Source organism: Eleginops maclovinus, chromosome 19 (genome assembly GCF_036324505.1).
Source record: "Eleginops maclovinus isolate JMC-PN-2008 ecotype Puerto Natales chromosome 19, JC_Emac_rtc_rv5, whole genome shotgun sequence".
Taxonomy (NCBI): Eukaryota; Metazoa; Chordata; class Actinopteri; order Perciformes; family Eleginopidae; genus Eleginops; species Eleginops maclovinus.
The window spans coordinates 10823131-10840965 of NC_086367.1; the positions used below are offsets into that span (position 1 = coordinate 10823131).

At 45.5% G+C, this 17835-nt stretch overlaps 1 protein-coding gene across 1 annotated transcript; it reads right to left on the reverse strand.

Annotated features, from left to right (window-relative positions):
- Positions 1–16: 16 nt before the first annotated feature.
- Positions 17–17835, reverse strand: cep170ba (centrosomal protein 170Ba). Its single transcript, XM_063908340.1, is given in 20 exon segments — positions 17–2059; positions 2154–2205; positions 2292–2385; positions 2837–2925; positions 3013–3141; positions 3353–3485; positions 3656–3794; positions 3797–3901; positions 4670–6247; positions 6365–6503; positions 7124–7264; positions 7466–8388; positions 8469–8963; positions 9692–9820; positions 12699–12849; positions 13379–13435; positions 14126–14206; positions 14987–15076; positions 16783–16920; positions 17630–17835. Coding segments are annotated over 19 exon segments (4845 nt in total). The 5' UTR covers positions 16888–16920; positions 17630–17835; the 3' UTR covers positions 17–1844.

The window sequence follows — 17835 nt, forward strand, 5'->3', positions numbered from 1 at the left end:
AAACAGTCACGACAAAGAACTTTAATGTTTAACTTTATTTGAAAAACCTACAATCATTCTCTAACCGATTACACAAAACATAAATACCAGTTTACAAGACAGCAAGATTACAGCAAAAATCATTCTGGGTAAAATGAGGGGAAAAATAAATTGAATATCAAAAAAGAAGTTACAAATTTGACAAACAAGAATTACATTTCAGCTCTCAAACCTGCTGTAGCTTAGACTAAGATGGAGTAAAGCAAAGGAGATAAGAATAGCAGCAACACTTTGAGCAAGTGAGCTCAAAAGGACAAACATTCAACACTAGCTTGAGTTTGTAAACAACCACTGTCCCACAGCTCTGTGGCACTGAAGGTACTTCCCAATTAAAATCACATGTACAATCTGGACTCTGGGAGGGGGGGGGACAGACTTGTGCTGGTGCACTGGTTCATCGTCATAACCTGATTCGACTCCCACAGCATCAACTGTTTACATTCAGTCAGGACAGAGAGGGATCCAGTTTGCAGCTTTATAAAGTCGAGGGGGATAATGTGCAAAAGACATGATTGAGAGGTAATTTCTATAACGTACATATATCTTTAGATATTTACATATAGAACACAATGTCACAAACTACTCATTAGATTTATACTTTCAGATTTAAGCTGACTGTCACTTAAATGCTACATTTACATTACTTCTGTCATGTGAGGACCTATCAGAAGTGACCTTGTAACCACAGATCTTACCCCCGGCTCTGATAGCTCTTGGGAGTACAGAGTATTTACTGTAGCTGTGATGTAATTAGCTCAGTGTAAACACATAAAGGACACTAATTCCTGTCAGTCTTTCTATGATTGTCTTTGGCCAAACCTCTGAGCCGACTCAGCACTTCAGGCATGGAAAACAAAAACTAGCTTTAATCCCCCAACTGTGTTTAACACAAATAAAAAACCCTCTCTTTTAAAGAAGGTAAAGAGGCCAGGAACGCTGGGAAACCCTGGATTTATAGCCGCTTGAGTGTGTGGTTGCCAGGTGACAATACCGAGTCCCTCCTACCAGCTGGACCACACATTCCTTTTTAATCTCCAGCTGGACAAAATATAGTGTCCGTCCACTGAGGAGGGCCAGGACCGAGTCGCTACACTGGATAAAGACTCAGTCTGGTAGCAACAGTGTTATATAACATAAATTGTCCTGGCACTAATTATCTTGTTGTCTGAGATACTATGTCACACAAAAGAGCTCCCTAATAAATACCTTTTACATCTGTTGATAAATCTGATCCACAAAGAGAGACGATGCAGAGAAAGACAAAAACATTGGAAGGAAACAAAAAGGAGAATCAAAGGGTTTGGAGTACACAGTACGCTCAATTCTGCAGTTCTCTCTACCCGAAAGAAATATCAATATTTCCTCATAAATGCGATTTGTCACTAAACATAGACATCTTATATACTCATAGATTTCCCTGAGACGATTATGCTCAGGACGATAAATAGAAAATCTTTAAAATCAGCAATGTTGCTCATAATATCTCTGGTAAATAAAGACCTTTACCAGAGAATCAAGTATAGTTTGAAGGCCTTGTCGAGGTGAGGGTTATGAAAATATTTGGTACTTTCTCAAACCTTCAGCTCATAAGTAGGCCTCGCACTGAGTGTACTCCAAGGGTGTTTAGGTCAATTACACCTCCGTGTGGGTGTGTAGTGCTTATAGTGCAGTAGTGTGGAGGTACAGGAGGAGACACTTCTGTGTTTACAGTCTCACTTCCCCCCCCGGTTTCATATTGTGTGTAACGGTCCGACACCTGTGTGTGGAGTTACAGCAGCAGATCTGGTGGAAACTGCGGGTCGGTCTCACACCAGATATCCCGCTCTGACATCGTCTGGTGTCACAGCTGCTCTCCTCACACTCTCGCTGGGCCTCGGGCCGCCGCCACGTCTGGAGGCAGAGTGGACCGTCCTCCAGTCTCGTGAGGCGGGGGGTCTGGAGGGCCGAACTCCGGATGAAGAAGACGCCGAGGCCCTGGATGATTCAATCTGCCCACTGGGCTCCATGACTGTGTTTATGACTGGGGGGGAAAGATAACATGTAGTTTGTAGCTGAATGTTTTGCTTCACATTATTATAAAAATGATATTGTTTGTATTAATGTCGTTGACTCACCCTCAAGTTGTCGCTGTACTCTCCTGAGTTCTATCAAGATGGATGTGATTTCCTGCAGTACAAATGTCCAATTCAGCTCGTTCAATTAGCAGCAATTGGTTACATTAAACTTGTATGTTGACAGAATGAGTCCCTTACCTTGTTGGACGTTTGGACCACAGGAACCTCATTGTCAGAATTAACCTTTGCATCAATTTCTTCCCAGATATCCATCCTGTCCTGGAACAGTACCCTGTGTGCAGAATGAGATTCAGTTAAGAGAAAGCAGACTTCTTACTGCGGTCTTTAAGAAGGGACATCCTAATAAGTGTCCAACATATTGTTGATTTGTCAAGAAGAAAGAAAGCTCAAAACACGTATAGCTTCCCAATTCTGGTGACTAAGTGCAACTAAATCCACTCAAGGAAAAATACTAAAATACATGTTGTTGATGGACTGTGGGTTTATATTTAATACAAAAACTCAAACTTGCGGCTACATGTCTCAGGGAGTAACGTTTAAACAGGAACAGTTTTATCTGCTTCTAATCTGTTTAGCAGATTACAGCCCAGTCCTCTCAGCCCCATATTGTCTGTTAGGCTATAAATCTCTGTGCTGACTGACTCACTTACACTGCTTTAATAAGATTATTGACTGAGTGCAGTCTGAGCATGGGAATAAAGCATGTATGACAAACATCTTACTTGATTTTGTCAGCGAGTTGCTCAGTGTTTTCTCTGATAGCCATGGTGATCTGAGACACTGGATTCAGCATCAGATTGTCCACAATGACCTGGAGAAAAACAAAATAATTATCCCCAAGTTTTGACATCACAGAGGTTTGCTCAAAAACAAGGCGACGCAGAATATTCAGTCCGACCTCGTCTCTGCTCCGGGCTCGCTGCCTGGAGCTCACTTCATGGTCACTCTGCTCCGGTTCCCTTGCAGGTTTAGAATTTGGTGGCACTCTCTGGGAGTTTAGTCCAGCCTCAGGAATAAGATGAACCAGCTGCAACACAATCTTACTTTAGTTTTAATGTTTTAGACCTTAAAATGTCCTTTAACATAACAGTAAAATATCTAGCTAGGGTAGTTTATGATAAAGAGGACGACAAATATATAGAATTATCTTTCGTTTTGGTCACTCGAATCAAATAGAGGTTTAATGCTTCGTTAAGTTAGATTGGGGAGCAACAGCCTGAAGAAAACAACGGACGTACCTGTTCATGAGTGGTTACTGTGGAGACAGGCGCACTGATCTCTTCTCCGGGGTTCGCTGGATCACCATCACCCGCCACGTCATGAATCTCTCTCGCCAAGATAGCTAGGTCTTTAGCCAGGTCCTGACTCAACCTATCAGGCAAGGATCATGTGTTAGAAAGATGGCTGAAAAGGAAGTGTCTTTATGGTTAACATTTTTCTACTGTATTTCAATTTTCCTTCATTTCTTTACTCCCTTGAATGGAAAATGGAGTAGATAAATGCTGAAGGCTGTAATCAGTCTTACACTTTAAAAACCTTACCTTGCAATCTCAGAACTGTGATTGGACCAATTACTATAGGCCTCTCCTTCATTGTTCTCGTCCTCGGAGTCTCTGCTGCGGGGTTTCGGACGCAGCGCGACCACGGGCTGAGGCCGAGGCTGATGACGAGGGCTGTGGAAGCTGAGGAAGGTTGGGAGCGTTTGTGTTTGGGAGTGCTCTGGTTTGAGTCATACTCCTCATCTGAGGTAGAGGCGTAGTCAGAGCCTTTCTGACGTCTCCTGGAGCCTTGGTGTCGTGAATTGGTTTGAGTAACAGAGGAAGAGGATAGAGGAAGTTTGGAAAACGGGAGAGAAGGAGAGATACCATCAAAGAATATGTGCAAGAAGAACACCACCAAGCATATCACACCAACATCCTCCCAGCACAAGAGACAGACAGGCTGCTGTGGAAGTTCTCATTTCTGCAGGGGAGATTTATCTGAAATCTCTCAGATTATCGTTTCATTTCATTTCATTTACAAACTGAAATGTGTTCTTAATTCCACAGAACAGCATCTGAGTACCAGCAGAGTACCATGAAGTAGATGGTACTCTGGTATGGCTAGATTTATAATATTCCTCAGGTCCCATAATCCTCACAGAGAGCGTTGTGCGGATGAAGGAAGATCAGTTATGAAGGGAACTTTTGATGCTCCCGTTTGCTCCTCTCCTCACACCTCTGCGCTGGCTCCAAAATACCATGAAGACCAACAAACTGAATTTCAAGGTCAGGAAAATACCAAACTGTCAGAGCGCTTCTTAAAATGTAATGTTAGTGTGATTCGTTACCCTCTTTTATAAGGAAAAAAAAAGCAGCTGAAGTAAAGAGACCCGGTGTTATTTTCTGAAGGACACTATATGAACAGAGGACTATGGACGCATCAAACCAACTCACCACTTCCATCAGGAAATCCTTTGAATTCTTTTTCAGCGACACTAGATCTGACTCAGACAGCAGTAAGTGGTTACACCAGTCACAATATCTGAACCCCAGTGAAACCTCTGTTATACTCACTGGTGGTGCTGCCGGTGTACTTGGCACTGCTTGAGCGTCCCCGGGTGATAGGAGCCTTGTTGGGTGGGGCTTTCTGCTGCCTCTCTGCAGGCTTCGGCCCCGGAGTGGAGGCCCTCCGGGCCGAGCTGCCGCCAGACTCCGTGCTGCGGTTGGAGAATCCCGAGCCCCTGCCGGTCCACTGTGGGGCTGAGGCGGACTCGGTGTCGCTGGGGGTGTTGAACGAGCCCGCCCGCTTACGAGGCATCGCCAGCATATCCAGCCTGGACAGCTTCTTGGTTTCCTGGGGGTGCTTAGCCGGGGCGTTGCCGACCTCCTGGGACATCCTGTCCGTCTCGGTGCCCTCGTTGTCTGAAGCCTCTCCCAGGCGAGCCCGGCGGAGCATGGACGCCCTGGTGGGTCTCGGGGCTGTCAAGCTGTTTGCCCGACTCAAGGCCATGGACGCTCTGGAGTTCTTGGAGTCCTCCTTCTGAAGGGGCACTGTGTATTTTTTGCGGGTTTGGTAGCTGTTGGACTCCTGATCAGAGTAAGGTAAGCTCTGCGGGTCGTCACTCAGATCTGTGGAGCCGTGTTTCCCGACGCTACGCCTGAGTCCAACTGGCCTCCTTAAAAACCCGGTCTGATTGTTGCTATCCACTCCCAGATTGCGCCGCTTCTCCGATGCAGTGGACTGGTAATTTGAGTCCTGACTAGCTATACTGGCTGAAGAGCGCTCCCTATTGAGGCCACTGGCAGAGCTTCTACTCGTCTGTATGTTTGACCTGGTGTTATTGCTATGCTGGCTCACAGTGCTGGAGGTATCCACGTCAGACTCCGTAGACACACAGTCCATCACAGGAGATGGAGTTTTCTCTGATTGTCCTGCTTGGAGTTTGGCCTCCAGGGAAGCCAGGACATCCTCCGTCTCCTTGAGGAAGGAATGTGTGTCCTGATTGACGGCTCCCTGGAAAGATTCAGAGTCTCTCTGAAAAGACGGGACGTTGGGTAATCTGGCGCTGCTCGGCCGCTCCTTAGTGTAGCTCTCTTGTCTGATTAACGGAGAGACGCTGCCCTCAGTGGACTCTGGACTCTGACGTAGGACAGGAGCCGACATAGTGGGCTTGACTTTTCCCGAGTCCGGGCTTCCTTTGGGTTTCGTGAGGGTAGCTGTTGAGAAAGTTTTGGTACCATGTTTTTTTTCAGTGCTTGAGTTTGATCCCCCACAATCAGGTTGTGACTCCTCAGACCCGATGTAGAATGACGTAGCCTTGGTTGAGAGTTCATTCTTCTTCTCTTCTGTGTCAGCCGGCTGTCTCCTCCTTTGCTCAACGATGGATCCGTCATCTGACCTGCTGGCATCGCTCAGGCTGTCGGGCTCTACGTCGTCCTGCACCGATAACCTGTGAAGGCCCTCCTGAAACCTGGGGGTCGCCGAGCCCCTCTCTACATCAAATGTGGAATGCGGGTCATAATGAACATGAATGCTGGGAGTTGTAATGTCACTCTTCTCCCACTGCGGCACCTGGGGCAGGATGCGGCGAGTTCTTGAACTGTCGGAGTCGCCGCTGTCGTTGTGTAGCTTGCTGGTGATGGACCCTCGAGCTGAAGAGAAACGGTTTAAATGCATATTAACGACACGTACCAACCCGGAATCATTCATATTCATCAGGGCGTCTCATTATCATTTCAAATGGTCTCGTGTCTCGTCAGGTTGCTTACCCCCCGCTGACAGCTCCATCTGGGAGGAGATGTCAAAGAGGCCAGACGAAGGGCCAGGGTCTGTGTAGCTGTCTGCCAGGCTGGCCCAGCAAGACATCCACTTAGGAGCCCCCTGCAACACTGCACCTGCTGCCTGGACCTGCAGCAGATCACAACTTATTCAATACAGGAAAGATAGTAGATTAAACACTTAAAAGAAAGCAAGAATTATTTATGTGATTTCCTTAGAACACAACGTTAATATGACACACAGACAATTCCATACGTCATCTGTTTCATGAGTAAGTATTAGGAATGCACCGATAGGACTTCTTCAAGCCTTGACTTTGGGTATATACCAAGAATCCATTCCATTCTATTTCTTTAAAGTTAACAGGGATTTAAATGTAAGCATACACCTTTTAATTTCAGCAACACATTGCTTAAATTGGTCCTGAAATACAAGTATATGATATATGATTATTAAATTGAATACCCGATCCAGCTATTTCAATGTTAGTATCGGCCAGATGTTCACTATTGGTGCATCCCTAAGTATACATGTTGTAAAGACATGGATTTTTTTCACTTATATCAGGTTAGAAAGCAAAGAAATACCAAGAACCTGTGAGGAAAGATGAGGCAAATCTAGAAATCAATAAAGAGATACACCAAAATAACTGAGGAAACCCCAAGAAGGCACATACAGACATTGGATTAGAGATAACATATTGATTATTCCACTCCAACATGGATCACACCCTGAGCAGGAAGGTTTACCGTCACCAGACTCTGTCCCTGCTCTGCAGCTGGCCTCACCTCCCCACAGCTACTCTGCCTATGCTGCTCCCTGCTCTCTACTAGAACAGGACTAAACTCTGAGGAGGAATCTGCTTCAGTGTGGTTGGTTCGCTCTGGGCTCTGAAAAACACCAAACACCTGTCAGGAACAAAGCAGTGCAGGTTGATAAGCGGGACGGACAAAGTACATGGCTCCTTCTGAGGGGAACTTTCTCCCTAGAGACACTAGGAGGACACTGATGAAATGCAAACATTGTTTCCTTTAAGCAACGTGCTGTTATTGTTAAGACATTTATACAAATCAAATGCAAAATAAACTTGCCTGGTCAATCTTGGTCCGGGCCTCTCCTAGATCTTTATCATCGGCTTCAATGGTGTAGGTTCCTGCGTCACTCAAGCTGTCCTCCTCCTCAGGTCTGGGATCGACAGCGGGGCTTTTGACCTCCACACTCTGAGATACCGGGGGCTTCACAGGGGCTTTGAGGGCGACAGGCTGGCCGATAGGAGAGGAAGTCTGGGGCTGGTATGGAGCTTTAGAAGGAGCAGGACTGGTCTGGGATATGGGCACTGTCTCTGTTTTAGCTGCTGTGGGGGGGCCAGATGCATTTTCCTCCCAGCTAGCACACGAGGATTGCTTGGCTTGTTTGAGAAATTCAGTAGTAAATTCCTGGGCGAGTTTAGACCTCCGGCCCACACTGCTGAAGGGCCTTACAGAAACCGAGGAAGAAGAGCGAGAGGAATAGCCGATGCTCATCCGGTCCTCTGTCTTTTCCCTGCGTAGAGAGCCTGCTCTCTGGAAGCCTGTGGGAGCCGGGCCCTTTAGAGGGACAGTGTATCGTTTGGTTGGGGGGGTGGCGGAGGCTGGAGTTTGGCCTCGTCTCTCCACCGCTGGGCTTGTGCTTTTCTTCACCTTATCCAAAGGGACCCTGAGGCAGGAGGACTCAGGGGGAGAGGTGTTGTTGGTGAAGGACTGGGAGCGCTTCTTTCTGGGGCTTTCATCAAAGAATTCAATGACGAAGGCCTGGTGAGGCTCAGCCTTGCCGAGACTGGATAGGGACTGAAGCTCTGGTGGAGAGCGGGACAACTCCTCCTCAGAGTCAGGGGAGGCGAGGCGCTGTGGTGGGGAGGCTCTCAGGGGCTGTGGGGACACATGGGACCCAATCACAGGATCTGATTGGAGGAAATCACTCCCATTGATAGCAGGATCTCTTGATTCAACATCAGTACCATCTTCTCCGTAGTTAGCTGATGATGGAAGACAAAAGTTAGCACATTGCTGCAATTAAAGTTAGTATTGGTAAAATAACGTTGTATGTTGGACTTACCTTTGGTGATCCTCAGAAGTGATGAGTCACCGTTTGTGCCATACATGTCTTCAGCCATGGACTTCCGCCTCATCATGCTAGCATTGCTTTGGACCAGCCAATCAGCAACTTTGCTTTCTGCTGAGATCACCTCAGAGGGCGTGGTGACGTGCTCTGTGGAAGGTGGCTTGTGCTGCTGGCGGAAAGAGAACTTTGTCACGTGGTCCTTGATCATCATTTTCCCTGGCGTGCATTCATCAAATTCGATGGTGAAGGAGGCGTGGCTTTGGACCACGGGGGGCGTGGGGGTAGAGGAGACCACATCAGCGGGATCTGAAGTGTCTTTGGTGGGAACCTCGTTGACCTGTGACTCAGGTTTCTTGGCAGCTCGCTGCTGTAATTCTTTTGTTGGGATCTCAAAGTAGCTGGGCTCCCGGCGGTACGACAGGATGGACTTGGCGTTACTGTCGGACAGAGAACCGTTGAGCTCATATCTGGACACGTCTTTAGCAGGCTCTGTGCGGAAGGAGGAAAAGTGATTGTTACTCCCATGCACTAAGTGAGAAGACTACAGAAACAATATGTGGGTGTTAATAATAGAAATATATGTATGTGTTTTGTTACAATTTCCGCTTTTCGCTCACAATGAAAGCTAAGTAAATCTAAATTTCAGATGTACACAAAGCAACTAATTGAGCTGATGGGATGATGGAATGTTACAAAATCCCTGAAAGTGGGAGCCACAAAAGCCCCAATCCTCCAGCAGTTAGAGTGAGAAAACAAATGTGCCAGTGTGTGTTGGGTGCCAGTTCGATGTGGCCAAATATCACTTTAGGAGCTCAGAGTCCAGCGGAGGGTAGCTGAGCGGGAATAATCTGTTTCAGCTTGGGCACCATGAGGCAAACAATTACCCCCCCCTCCAGAGGCTTAGCGGGTCATAATCCATCACAAGGCTGACAGGCACTGCCCACCGGCCTGGCACCGTGCAGCCTGGCTTACACTCCACAACTAGCAACCAGGGACCGGCTCTGCGCCTCACACCATCCATCTCTCAGTGACCCACAAAGGGCAGTGGATCGCAGGATAGAAAAACATGTCGTTACAATTCAGGGTCTTACTGACAGCTGTCGGAAGATCCAATCAGAGAACTTTCTAGTATAAATTCTGCTTTAATGACGCTTCTGTATAAATACTAGGATTACGTCTCTGGTTTGTACACATTAGAACCGTTTCAAGACACTAACCTGGATACTCCTGTTCTGGAGATTTCCCACCTCTGTTCTTGGATTTGTTGGCTGCTTCCTCATCCTCCCCCCACCAGGATGGTTGGCCATAGAGAGGAGTGGGCTTGGATATGGGAGAATCTGTGGAAGCTAACAGACAAAAACACACTATTAGGCCCGTGGATAAACTGGAGTCAAACACAGAGCTGACGTAGGAACCAAAATGCTATTTAGCCTGAGTTCATTTTTATTATTATTTGTTTGCATCACTTTTATTTGTATTTGTTGAGCACTTCCTGTTATTTGCACATGGGTGTGGTGTGTGTATATAGGTCACCTGTTGCATGCTGGGTCTAAATGACAGAGGGTCAGCTAGTGCCAAGATTTTTTTTCTGTTGACCGTTTTGTTCCCGCTTCAGTTTAACTTGACTTATATATTAAACATGATCAAACAAACAAAACTGTATGGACATTATTTACAGGACGCGTCACAGCACGAAGCTTGCTTTAGCCTCTTGGCGAGCCAAATAAAATGGGAATTTGGCCACCATAGTCAACTTTACATTTAAATTGCATTTACAGGGCAATATGTTAGTTGAATATAAAAACTGTGTCTAATTTTGGTTCTGTGACACATTGGAGCTCAGCAGGACATTAAATAGGGCAGCCTTTGGGCTTTATAAACCCCCTTTGCCATTACACAGAGAATTGAGGGTCTAACTGTGATACAAACTGTATCACACAAACCACCAAAACATAATCCATCTAGTGAAAATCAGGACAAAACTAATCCTAATCTTTAAAGAAAGAATCAATATAAAACAGCAGAACAACTGCGTGCAAAGGGAGGCTGGTTGTAGACAGCGACACACTGATTGCACTTTGACCTCAGCTTCCTACGCCGGTCTTCTCTCTGACGCTGTTCCGTAACTGGAGTTGAGCCGCTGGCTTGGCTCAAACATGCCAGCGAGCCCATACGGCACTAATCAGATCATCTACAAGCTGCTTGTTGGCCTGCGACACAGACTCAACACGATTTCTGGATTTTGATGTGGAGGTTTCACAATTCTAAGCATCAACAGCACTTCACTGTTGCCTTGGACACTCACAATAAGACATCAACACAGCGCTGAGAGATGCAGAGGGGCATGTTACTCATTCCTTTCCCCTTATCCAAGACTCCCTTTTTAGCCAAAGAAAGCATGAGTGGGTGTCACAACTCAAACAGACTGAGCTCTGCTCAGCTTTTATGGACAGTCAGAACAAGATTTGAAAGCAGATCCAGATTTACATAAAAAGATAAGAGTGAGGCAAATTTGCAAAAATCCTTTTTAGTGTGTGTCCTGAATATGTGGCTTCATGAAAAGTTTTAATTTTTATACAATTACTTTTTTTAGTCGAACACTTTCATATTAGTCACATTTAGATTTAGGATTTGTCAGGATAGCTAATTTTTAGGGTCATCTTAGTATGGAAACATGAACAAAATGGTAAATCACTAGATGATTGACCTGTTGAAAAGGCTTTAAGCATTAGGACGGTTTAGATCATGCAGTGCTGAGGTGTACAGTATCAGATGTGAAATATCCATTTTGTGCCCTGTAAATACTAAGTAGCCTTGGGACCTGGCAGAGTAAAGGAGGCCTGAGTCACACACTGTACTGTAGCGTCCTGCCCTGAAGACAGCTCAGGGATTGGACACACTCCACATCCTGCACAGCTGCAGGGGAAAACAACTAAGAGACAAACACGGCTCTCGCAGCACTTTATGCTGTAAGCGAATGAAATTTAACATTCTATAAAAGGTTTCCAGTCGAACAAGTCCAGCCCAAGGCAATGTATTTGCATGAAGTCATTAGATATACACGCTCACTCTGGTGCGCCACACTTTCAATTTATTACAGTGATGGAAAGAGCAGCCGAATTATCCACATGTGTACGTGTTTACACAAGTGCAGCATTGTTTTCTGTAGCCTACTATGAAATGCTATCCTTATCTTCTTGTGACTGTACATCGAGCGAGACAGAGGATGCTAGTGTGTTATCTCAAAGGGCAGGGCTCCTATCACACTGCAGGGGTGAGTGCAGGGACCCTAGTAAACACAGCGTGTTCAACGAAGAGTCTGCAGTCACAGGTTTACAGGAGCACTGTGGTGAGCTTTAGCTGCACGAGATACAACCGCTCTCCCCTCTTACTGAATGTTTTCCAAGGTCAAAGATTTATTTGTACGGCACTCTGAGCCTAATGTTGGAAAAGTCCTATTTTAAGCAGCAGTTGTAGTCCTCCCTCTGAGCTCACAGGGGCGATTATGGAGCAGAAAGCACGAGAATTGCACAATCAACAGCAGCTTGAATAGGTTTTGTCTCGATGAATGAGCTTCATTCACAAAGTGCTTCGCTTGAAATAACAATTCTTGGACTGTTACGCTGCTGCCTGTTCTGTACAGCAGGATTCACTCTGTACGGCTCAGGGCAGAAGGCCATAGCAGCCACTGGGAGTGCAAGCAGCAACAAACCCAACACCAGATCCCTGGACAGAAGTGCCAACTTGGCACCAAGAACCTTCACACATCTCTAATTCTTGCTCGCCTTGAACCCTCAGTGCCATGTTTGCCGCCTCTCGTCTGCAGTCGGGAGGGGATGACGTAGATAAGACTGCTTGTCCTTAACTCCTCACCCCAGTGCAAGTCTGGAAAGATCTCATTCTGCCAACTCTGGGATGTCAAGATCTACTCCTCTACTGACACCAGTGGATTGCAGCCTCGCCGCTCACATGGCAGCCTAATCTCACAGCAGGGAAGCTGTTAATAAGAGATGCCACAGCCGCCTCACCGAGTGATACGCCGCCAAAGCCTTGTGGCACATGGAGGCGCAGACACTTCCTCTTCCTTGCGTGCGTGAACATGGTATTCAAATCCACTTAAGTTAGAACATGTTCCCCTCAGGCCACAATATCGTTTACCCTGCTTCTGTATCCATAAAAGCTGCCGACTTCCTGCTCATATCTGATATGATGAGGTTTGTGTACCTGTAAGAGACTGGGCTTTTCTCTCGGCCCTGTCTTGAAGTTTGGACACAGAGTTGTTGCTCTTCTCCGAGCTCTGGAGCTGCTGCTTTTCCTTCGCTTTGGCCTGCAGGGCTTTAATACTAAGCTGCAACTGGCTGGTGTACTTCTCGTGCTGCACAGAGAGACAGGAGAGGAAACAGGATGTTAGAAGCCTTCTGCCAACAATCAGTCCAGATGTTCCTGCCCTCAGACACCCAGGGTATAAGGAAGAGTATCCGCCATCAACCCTGCTCATATTTCTGATTGTTAACAATGAATAATACAATCACATTTTGAAAAAATTGCCATTTTGAACTGGTAAAAATGTGTGGTAACACTTTAAACTACAATGCTGATCTTTCTTGTAATTTGGAATTTAACTAAGTCTTTCCAAACACCAGTTATCCAATTTGTTTCAAACCACACAGCTTGTCAAGGAGGCTGACAACTGTTGGCACGGGAACGTGAGAAAACTAAGGTCACAGACACATTACATCACATTTACACCTCCAATGGAAAAGCTGCACATTGTGTAATAGGTTAAGTCTAATTATTTGTAATCCTTGTGAAATTAGAGAAAGGCAGAATCATTCATACTGACAACTATATAAGGGCGCTTCACTGCTGACTCAAAACAGGAACATGCTGTTGGTATTACTTACTTTAAGAGCTTCCTCTGGGACCTTGTGTTGACTCCTCTCCAGGATATATACATGAGCATGTGCAGGGAGAGTTAAAGAACGCAACATACCTACAATTTTGTAAAACAATGTGAGGATATGTCTGCTAATAATATATGTTCACAGTTTGGAGTCTTACCAGTAAGAGGTTTGTTGGGAAAGCGACTTAAAGGAAAAAAAACGTACAAATCTGTTACCTAAAGTATGGTTAATGAACAGCTACTGTCATGCAGTTTTACTGAGTATGATAGAATGCTTGGTTTTAACATTTACCCCTGAAGAGTTCAAAAGTACTTTCTTCTGCTGCTTCCAAGAAGAAGAAAGCCGATAAGAAGTACAGACCTGTTGCAATTTAAATGACGGGTTGAACATTGCTTGATGTCTCTGTTCTCTTCACAGCGTTCCCACCCGTGATATTTAAGACTCAACGTTCATGAGTTGTTTGCCCTGGGGTCAGAAGGGGGCAGGAGATTTTCGGTGCACAGTTGACCATAATCTAAACCCCCTGACTGAAAAACCACAGGGGCTTAACATGCCAATGCAGCGAAGGACCACAGAGGGAAAATAAAATGTAAAATATGTGTGCCTCCAACAGCTGCCAAACTTCGGCTTATTTCACTGCGGGCTGCTAATCACTAACTGAAGCGGCTGGTACTCGGGATTACATAAAATCACACAGTTACGCGGAACATTTGTCTATAATTATAATGAATAATACAGAAAAAGGATATCATAGCCAAAACGGATGACATCAGAGAGCTTGAGAGTGATGTACGTCTGGTCTGGGATTCTTAGGTCATTCACAAATGTCTGCAAAAGAAAGACAAGAAAAACATCAACTTTCTTTCCCTGGTCGCTAATGAAGGGAATGTTTTGAGTCACAGGTAACTACTACTGGTGTGCACCTAGATATACTGTAAGGTGCTTTGCAATCGGCCCTTTTTTCCATTGAAATTTAATCCACACGCACGTTAAAACTCTGAAGAGATTATGCTGTTATGCAACGACTGTCTCGGCTTTTGTACGATGCTCAATGGCTAGGTGGAGATAAATAAATGCAACTGTGCTTGAATGTGTTGATCAATTATGCTATCTGGTGAGACAGGGATTCTAGAAATGATCATCAGAAGAATGGGGGAGTAAATGTTATCCTGTCACTAGACTCAGATAACTGGAGGAAAACTCAGCAATGCTGGATTTCTGCTCCTGGTGCTGTTCTGCTCTGATTAGTCTGGCTGCAGTCACCCAGGCCAAAAGGAACACTCTCTGAGAACAATGGAGGGTTTCTCCCACTGCTCAACTCTGGATTTCAGAGGGATAATGGTGCAGTGAAGTGGCAACAAATCGCTGAAGGGAGAGAGGTGGGGGTTAGCGAGTGAGATAGAAAGAATGGGAGGAAAAGAAAGAAGGGGTTCCAGGCCAGCAGGAAAACCCAGTCTCCTGATTACCACCACTGACCGTCTCTGGAGCACACAGAGAGGCAGTCTGTGCTGTGGGATACTGATGTGGACGTGATTAGGAGTCTCCTGGGAGCCCAGTGGCTGGCTCCTCTGTCACAGGTATTCTGACACTAAAGATGGACTCACTCACCCCGTTCAGGCTGCCCAGGTCCTTCACCATGTGCTCGTCCGAGTTCTCGTCGTAATTGATTACGGCGTGCTGTTTATCCACACTGCGGGACTGGAACGAAAGTAAAGCGAAAGGTCATCAGAGATCAAACTATTGGTTGATCAATGTTTAATCATTTAAGTCATTTTTCAAGCAATCTCTGTTTCTCCAACGTAAGAAGCAACTACCTGAAGGTCTCAGCTTGAGTTCTTGGAAACTGTATTAGCATGTTTTCTACTTTCCATGAACTCAATTTATCAAGAGAGTAATTGTTAGGTTCACCTTAAATAAAGTCAATGCTATTCATCATTACTTTTCTATGATCTGAATTTAAGACTTGAGAGGGCATGAAAATTAACATTTGAGCAGTCAGACCCCGTTCATACACGCCAACTATCCTAAGATCCGTAGATTACACTTGTAAAAAGCCCTCCCCTACCAAACTCTGCCAGCTCTAGTAGCTCTAGTCCCTCTGCCCATGGTCTACCTGCTTTTCACCAGATCGGAAATGTACTCATTTCAACAAACTGTACCCGGGACTCAGCCTGACTCATGCTGTCCTCTCTGCTCATTATGCACCGTGGGCCTCCTCGTCACAGAAATCAAAGATTGAGATGACTGCAAAGTGGCTTCAATGGAACATTTGTAGCAGAGGACACTAAACTCTCCCACGCATCTACTAACTGGGATAAACAGAGTGTAATGTCTGTGTTTGCCTTTTCACTAAGAGGACTTCCAAATAACTGAAGTACTGTACTGCCAAGTGCGGCAGCACTAAGACTTCGTCCAACATTCCTAATTTGGTGACCCTTAGCTTCATCTTGCCCTACTTATCACAGAGGAAATGTGTGCACTGCCACTGGGAAACAATAAAGTGTACTACACATTTTAGGAGGCTTAGGGTCTGATTGCTGGTTATGGAGACAATGATCAGAGACCAGTTGTCATGCAAAGTCCAAACATTCAAGTCAAGGCCCTTGGCGATGCTATGTGATAGGACTTCAACTCAATCTCTGCTTTTCAAGCCAAACAGGATTCTCATGTTACAGATATTCAACAGTTGTTTGAAAAGGGGTATGCAATTAGCCAAGGGAAGAAAAACATTGAAGGGGTTAAAGAAAATGTGGCGCAGAAACTGACTGTGAGCCAAGTCAGGGAGCAGTCCTAAGCAGCTAAATGGAGCAACAGAAAAGTCTGCATCATCTCAGACTGGGAGAAGCTGAGGTTTTTTCTTGGATCCGGCGACGCCTAACTGTTGACATGAGCAACTTCTCAATCCAACCCACATCTGTGGTTGGGAGGTTTTTTTTCTGAGCATAAAGCTCTTAGTAAGTAAAGTATAAACAACTGTTTCTGAGGCAACATTCCTCTTTCGCGGGGCTAAATGCAGAGAGTGGAGAAAATGAGAGGGAGAGTATTATACGAAACCCACAAAAGAAATTGTGTTTATCACAGACGCTGCATGGAAAAACAACACAGTGGAATGCTTTAGCTGCGTTTTTAAGTCATTGTTTGAAAGACCGTCAGGGGCAACTTTGTGTGGAGGCGGTGTCACCAGGTTACACATGCACACACACGAAGCATGTAGGGAGCCTCCCAGTGGTGTTTCACATGTTTCTGTGACTAGCTGTCCTGTCAGACATCCTTTCTGACAGGCTACAGTGAAGACCAGTTATAGTTTATGTGACACTCTGCTGGTGTTTGCCTAACTTCTCTACAATGTCATCACTAAAGCGATCAAACATGATACCTTTTTTTAAACATACAAATTCACCCACCTGCAGCATTAGCTCGCAGTCATCCCTGCCAACGAAGATCATCTCCCGTGGCAACCGGTGGCGTGTGCCAGAGCTGCTGACCAGGAACCATGACGTCACACTCATGTTGGGGCCACGCGTCAGGACCCTCTTAGCATCCTGGGAAAAGACAGCAATACAATTATTCAAAAGACAACCTGAGGACTGAAGGAGTGACATTCAGAAAGCATGATTATAATTCAGTACCTGTGTCCCTGAACAATGTCCTACCAAAATAACTGCTGCTTTTGTGTAGGGATTACTGAGGGGAAGTGAACACCTCACCTGAGTAAGACCTGTTTATCCATTGAATTCCAGTCTGGCTGTATTACTATTGAAACAATGCAATTAAATAACAACTCTGAACATATTTTGTACGTTCGTGAGTCAGAGACATATTAGAGACAGGCAGGTTTCAATGGGACAATGGAGGGTATTTAGCACGTTTACACAACTCACAAATGCAGTAAATTAAAGACACAGCAGACATTATAAACTCCTGTTGTGTGTCTCATGAAGCATGCTGGGAAACCTGTTGCAAAGTGGCGCCAGTGGGAAACGTAGCTCACAACTTAACAGTGCTCAGGTTTTTACTTCCTGTAACCTTGGCTGACTAAACATTACTGCCTGGGAAATATTAGCCAACATGGTATTCATATTTGAAGTGAAAAGGTATGTATTGTCTCGTAATGGCAGCACTATTTTCTTTCAAATTACACCGCAGATTGTTTGAAGCTGTCGGTGACAGTGAGGCGGTTAAGCTAACGTTAGTAAGAGTCCGCTACAACGAAACAAGCGTTTTTCCAATGATTTCGTTCAAACAACGTACCTTTAATGCCTTCTCTGTTTTACTCCTAAGTGAAGCCAGTGTTTAAAGTCGTACAGCAGAGGAAACTCGACGACCGACATATACAGCAAGAGCACCAGGTAAGTCTGAACAGGTAAATGTCGATCACACCCTCTTCTTGCTCTGGGAATGACAACCGGGCGAAACTCTCCAACGCCTCTCCTGCCCACAGGCTGACGTCACGTGAC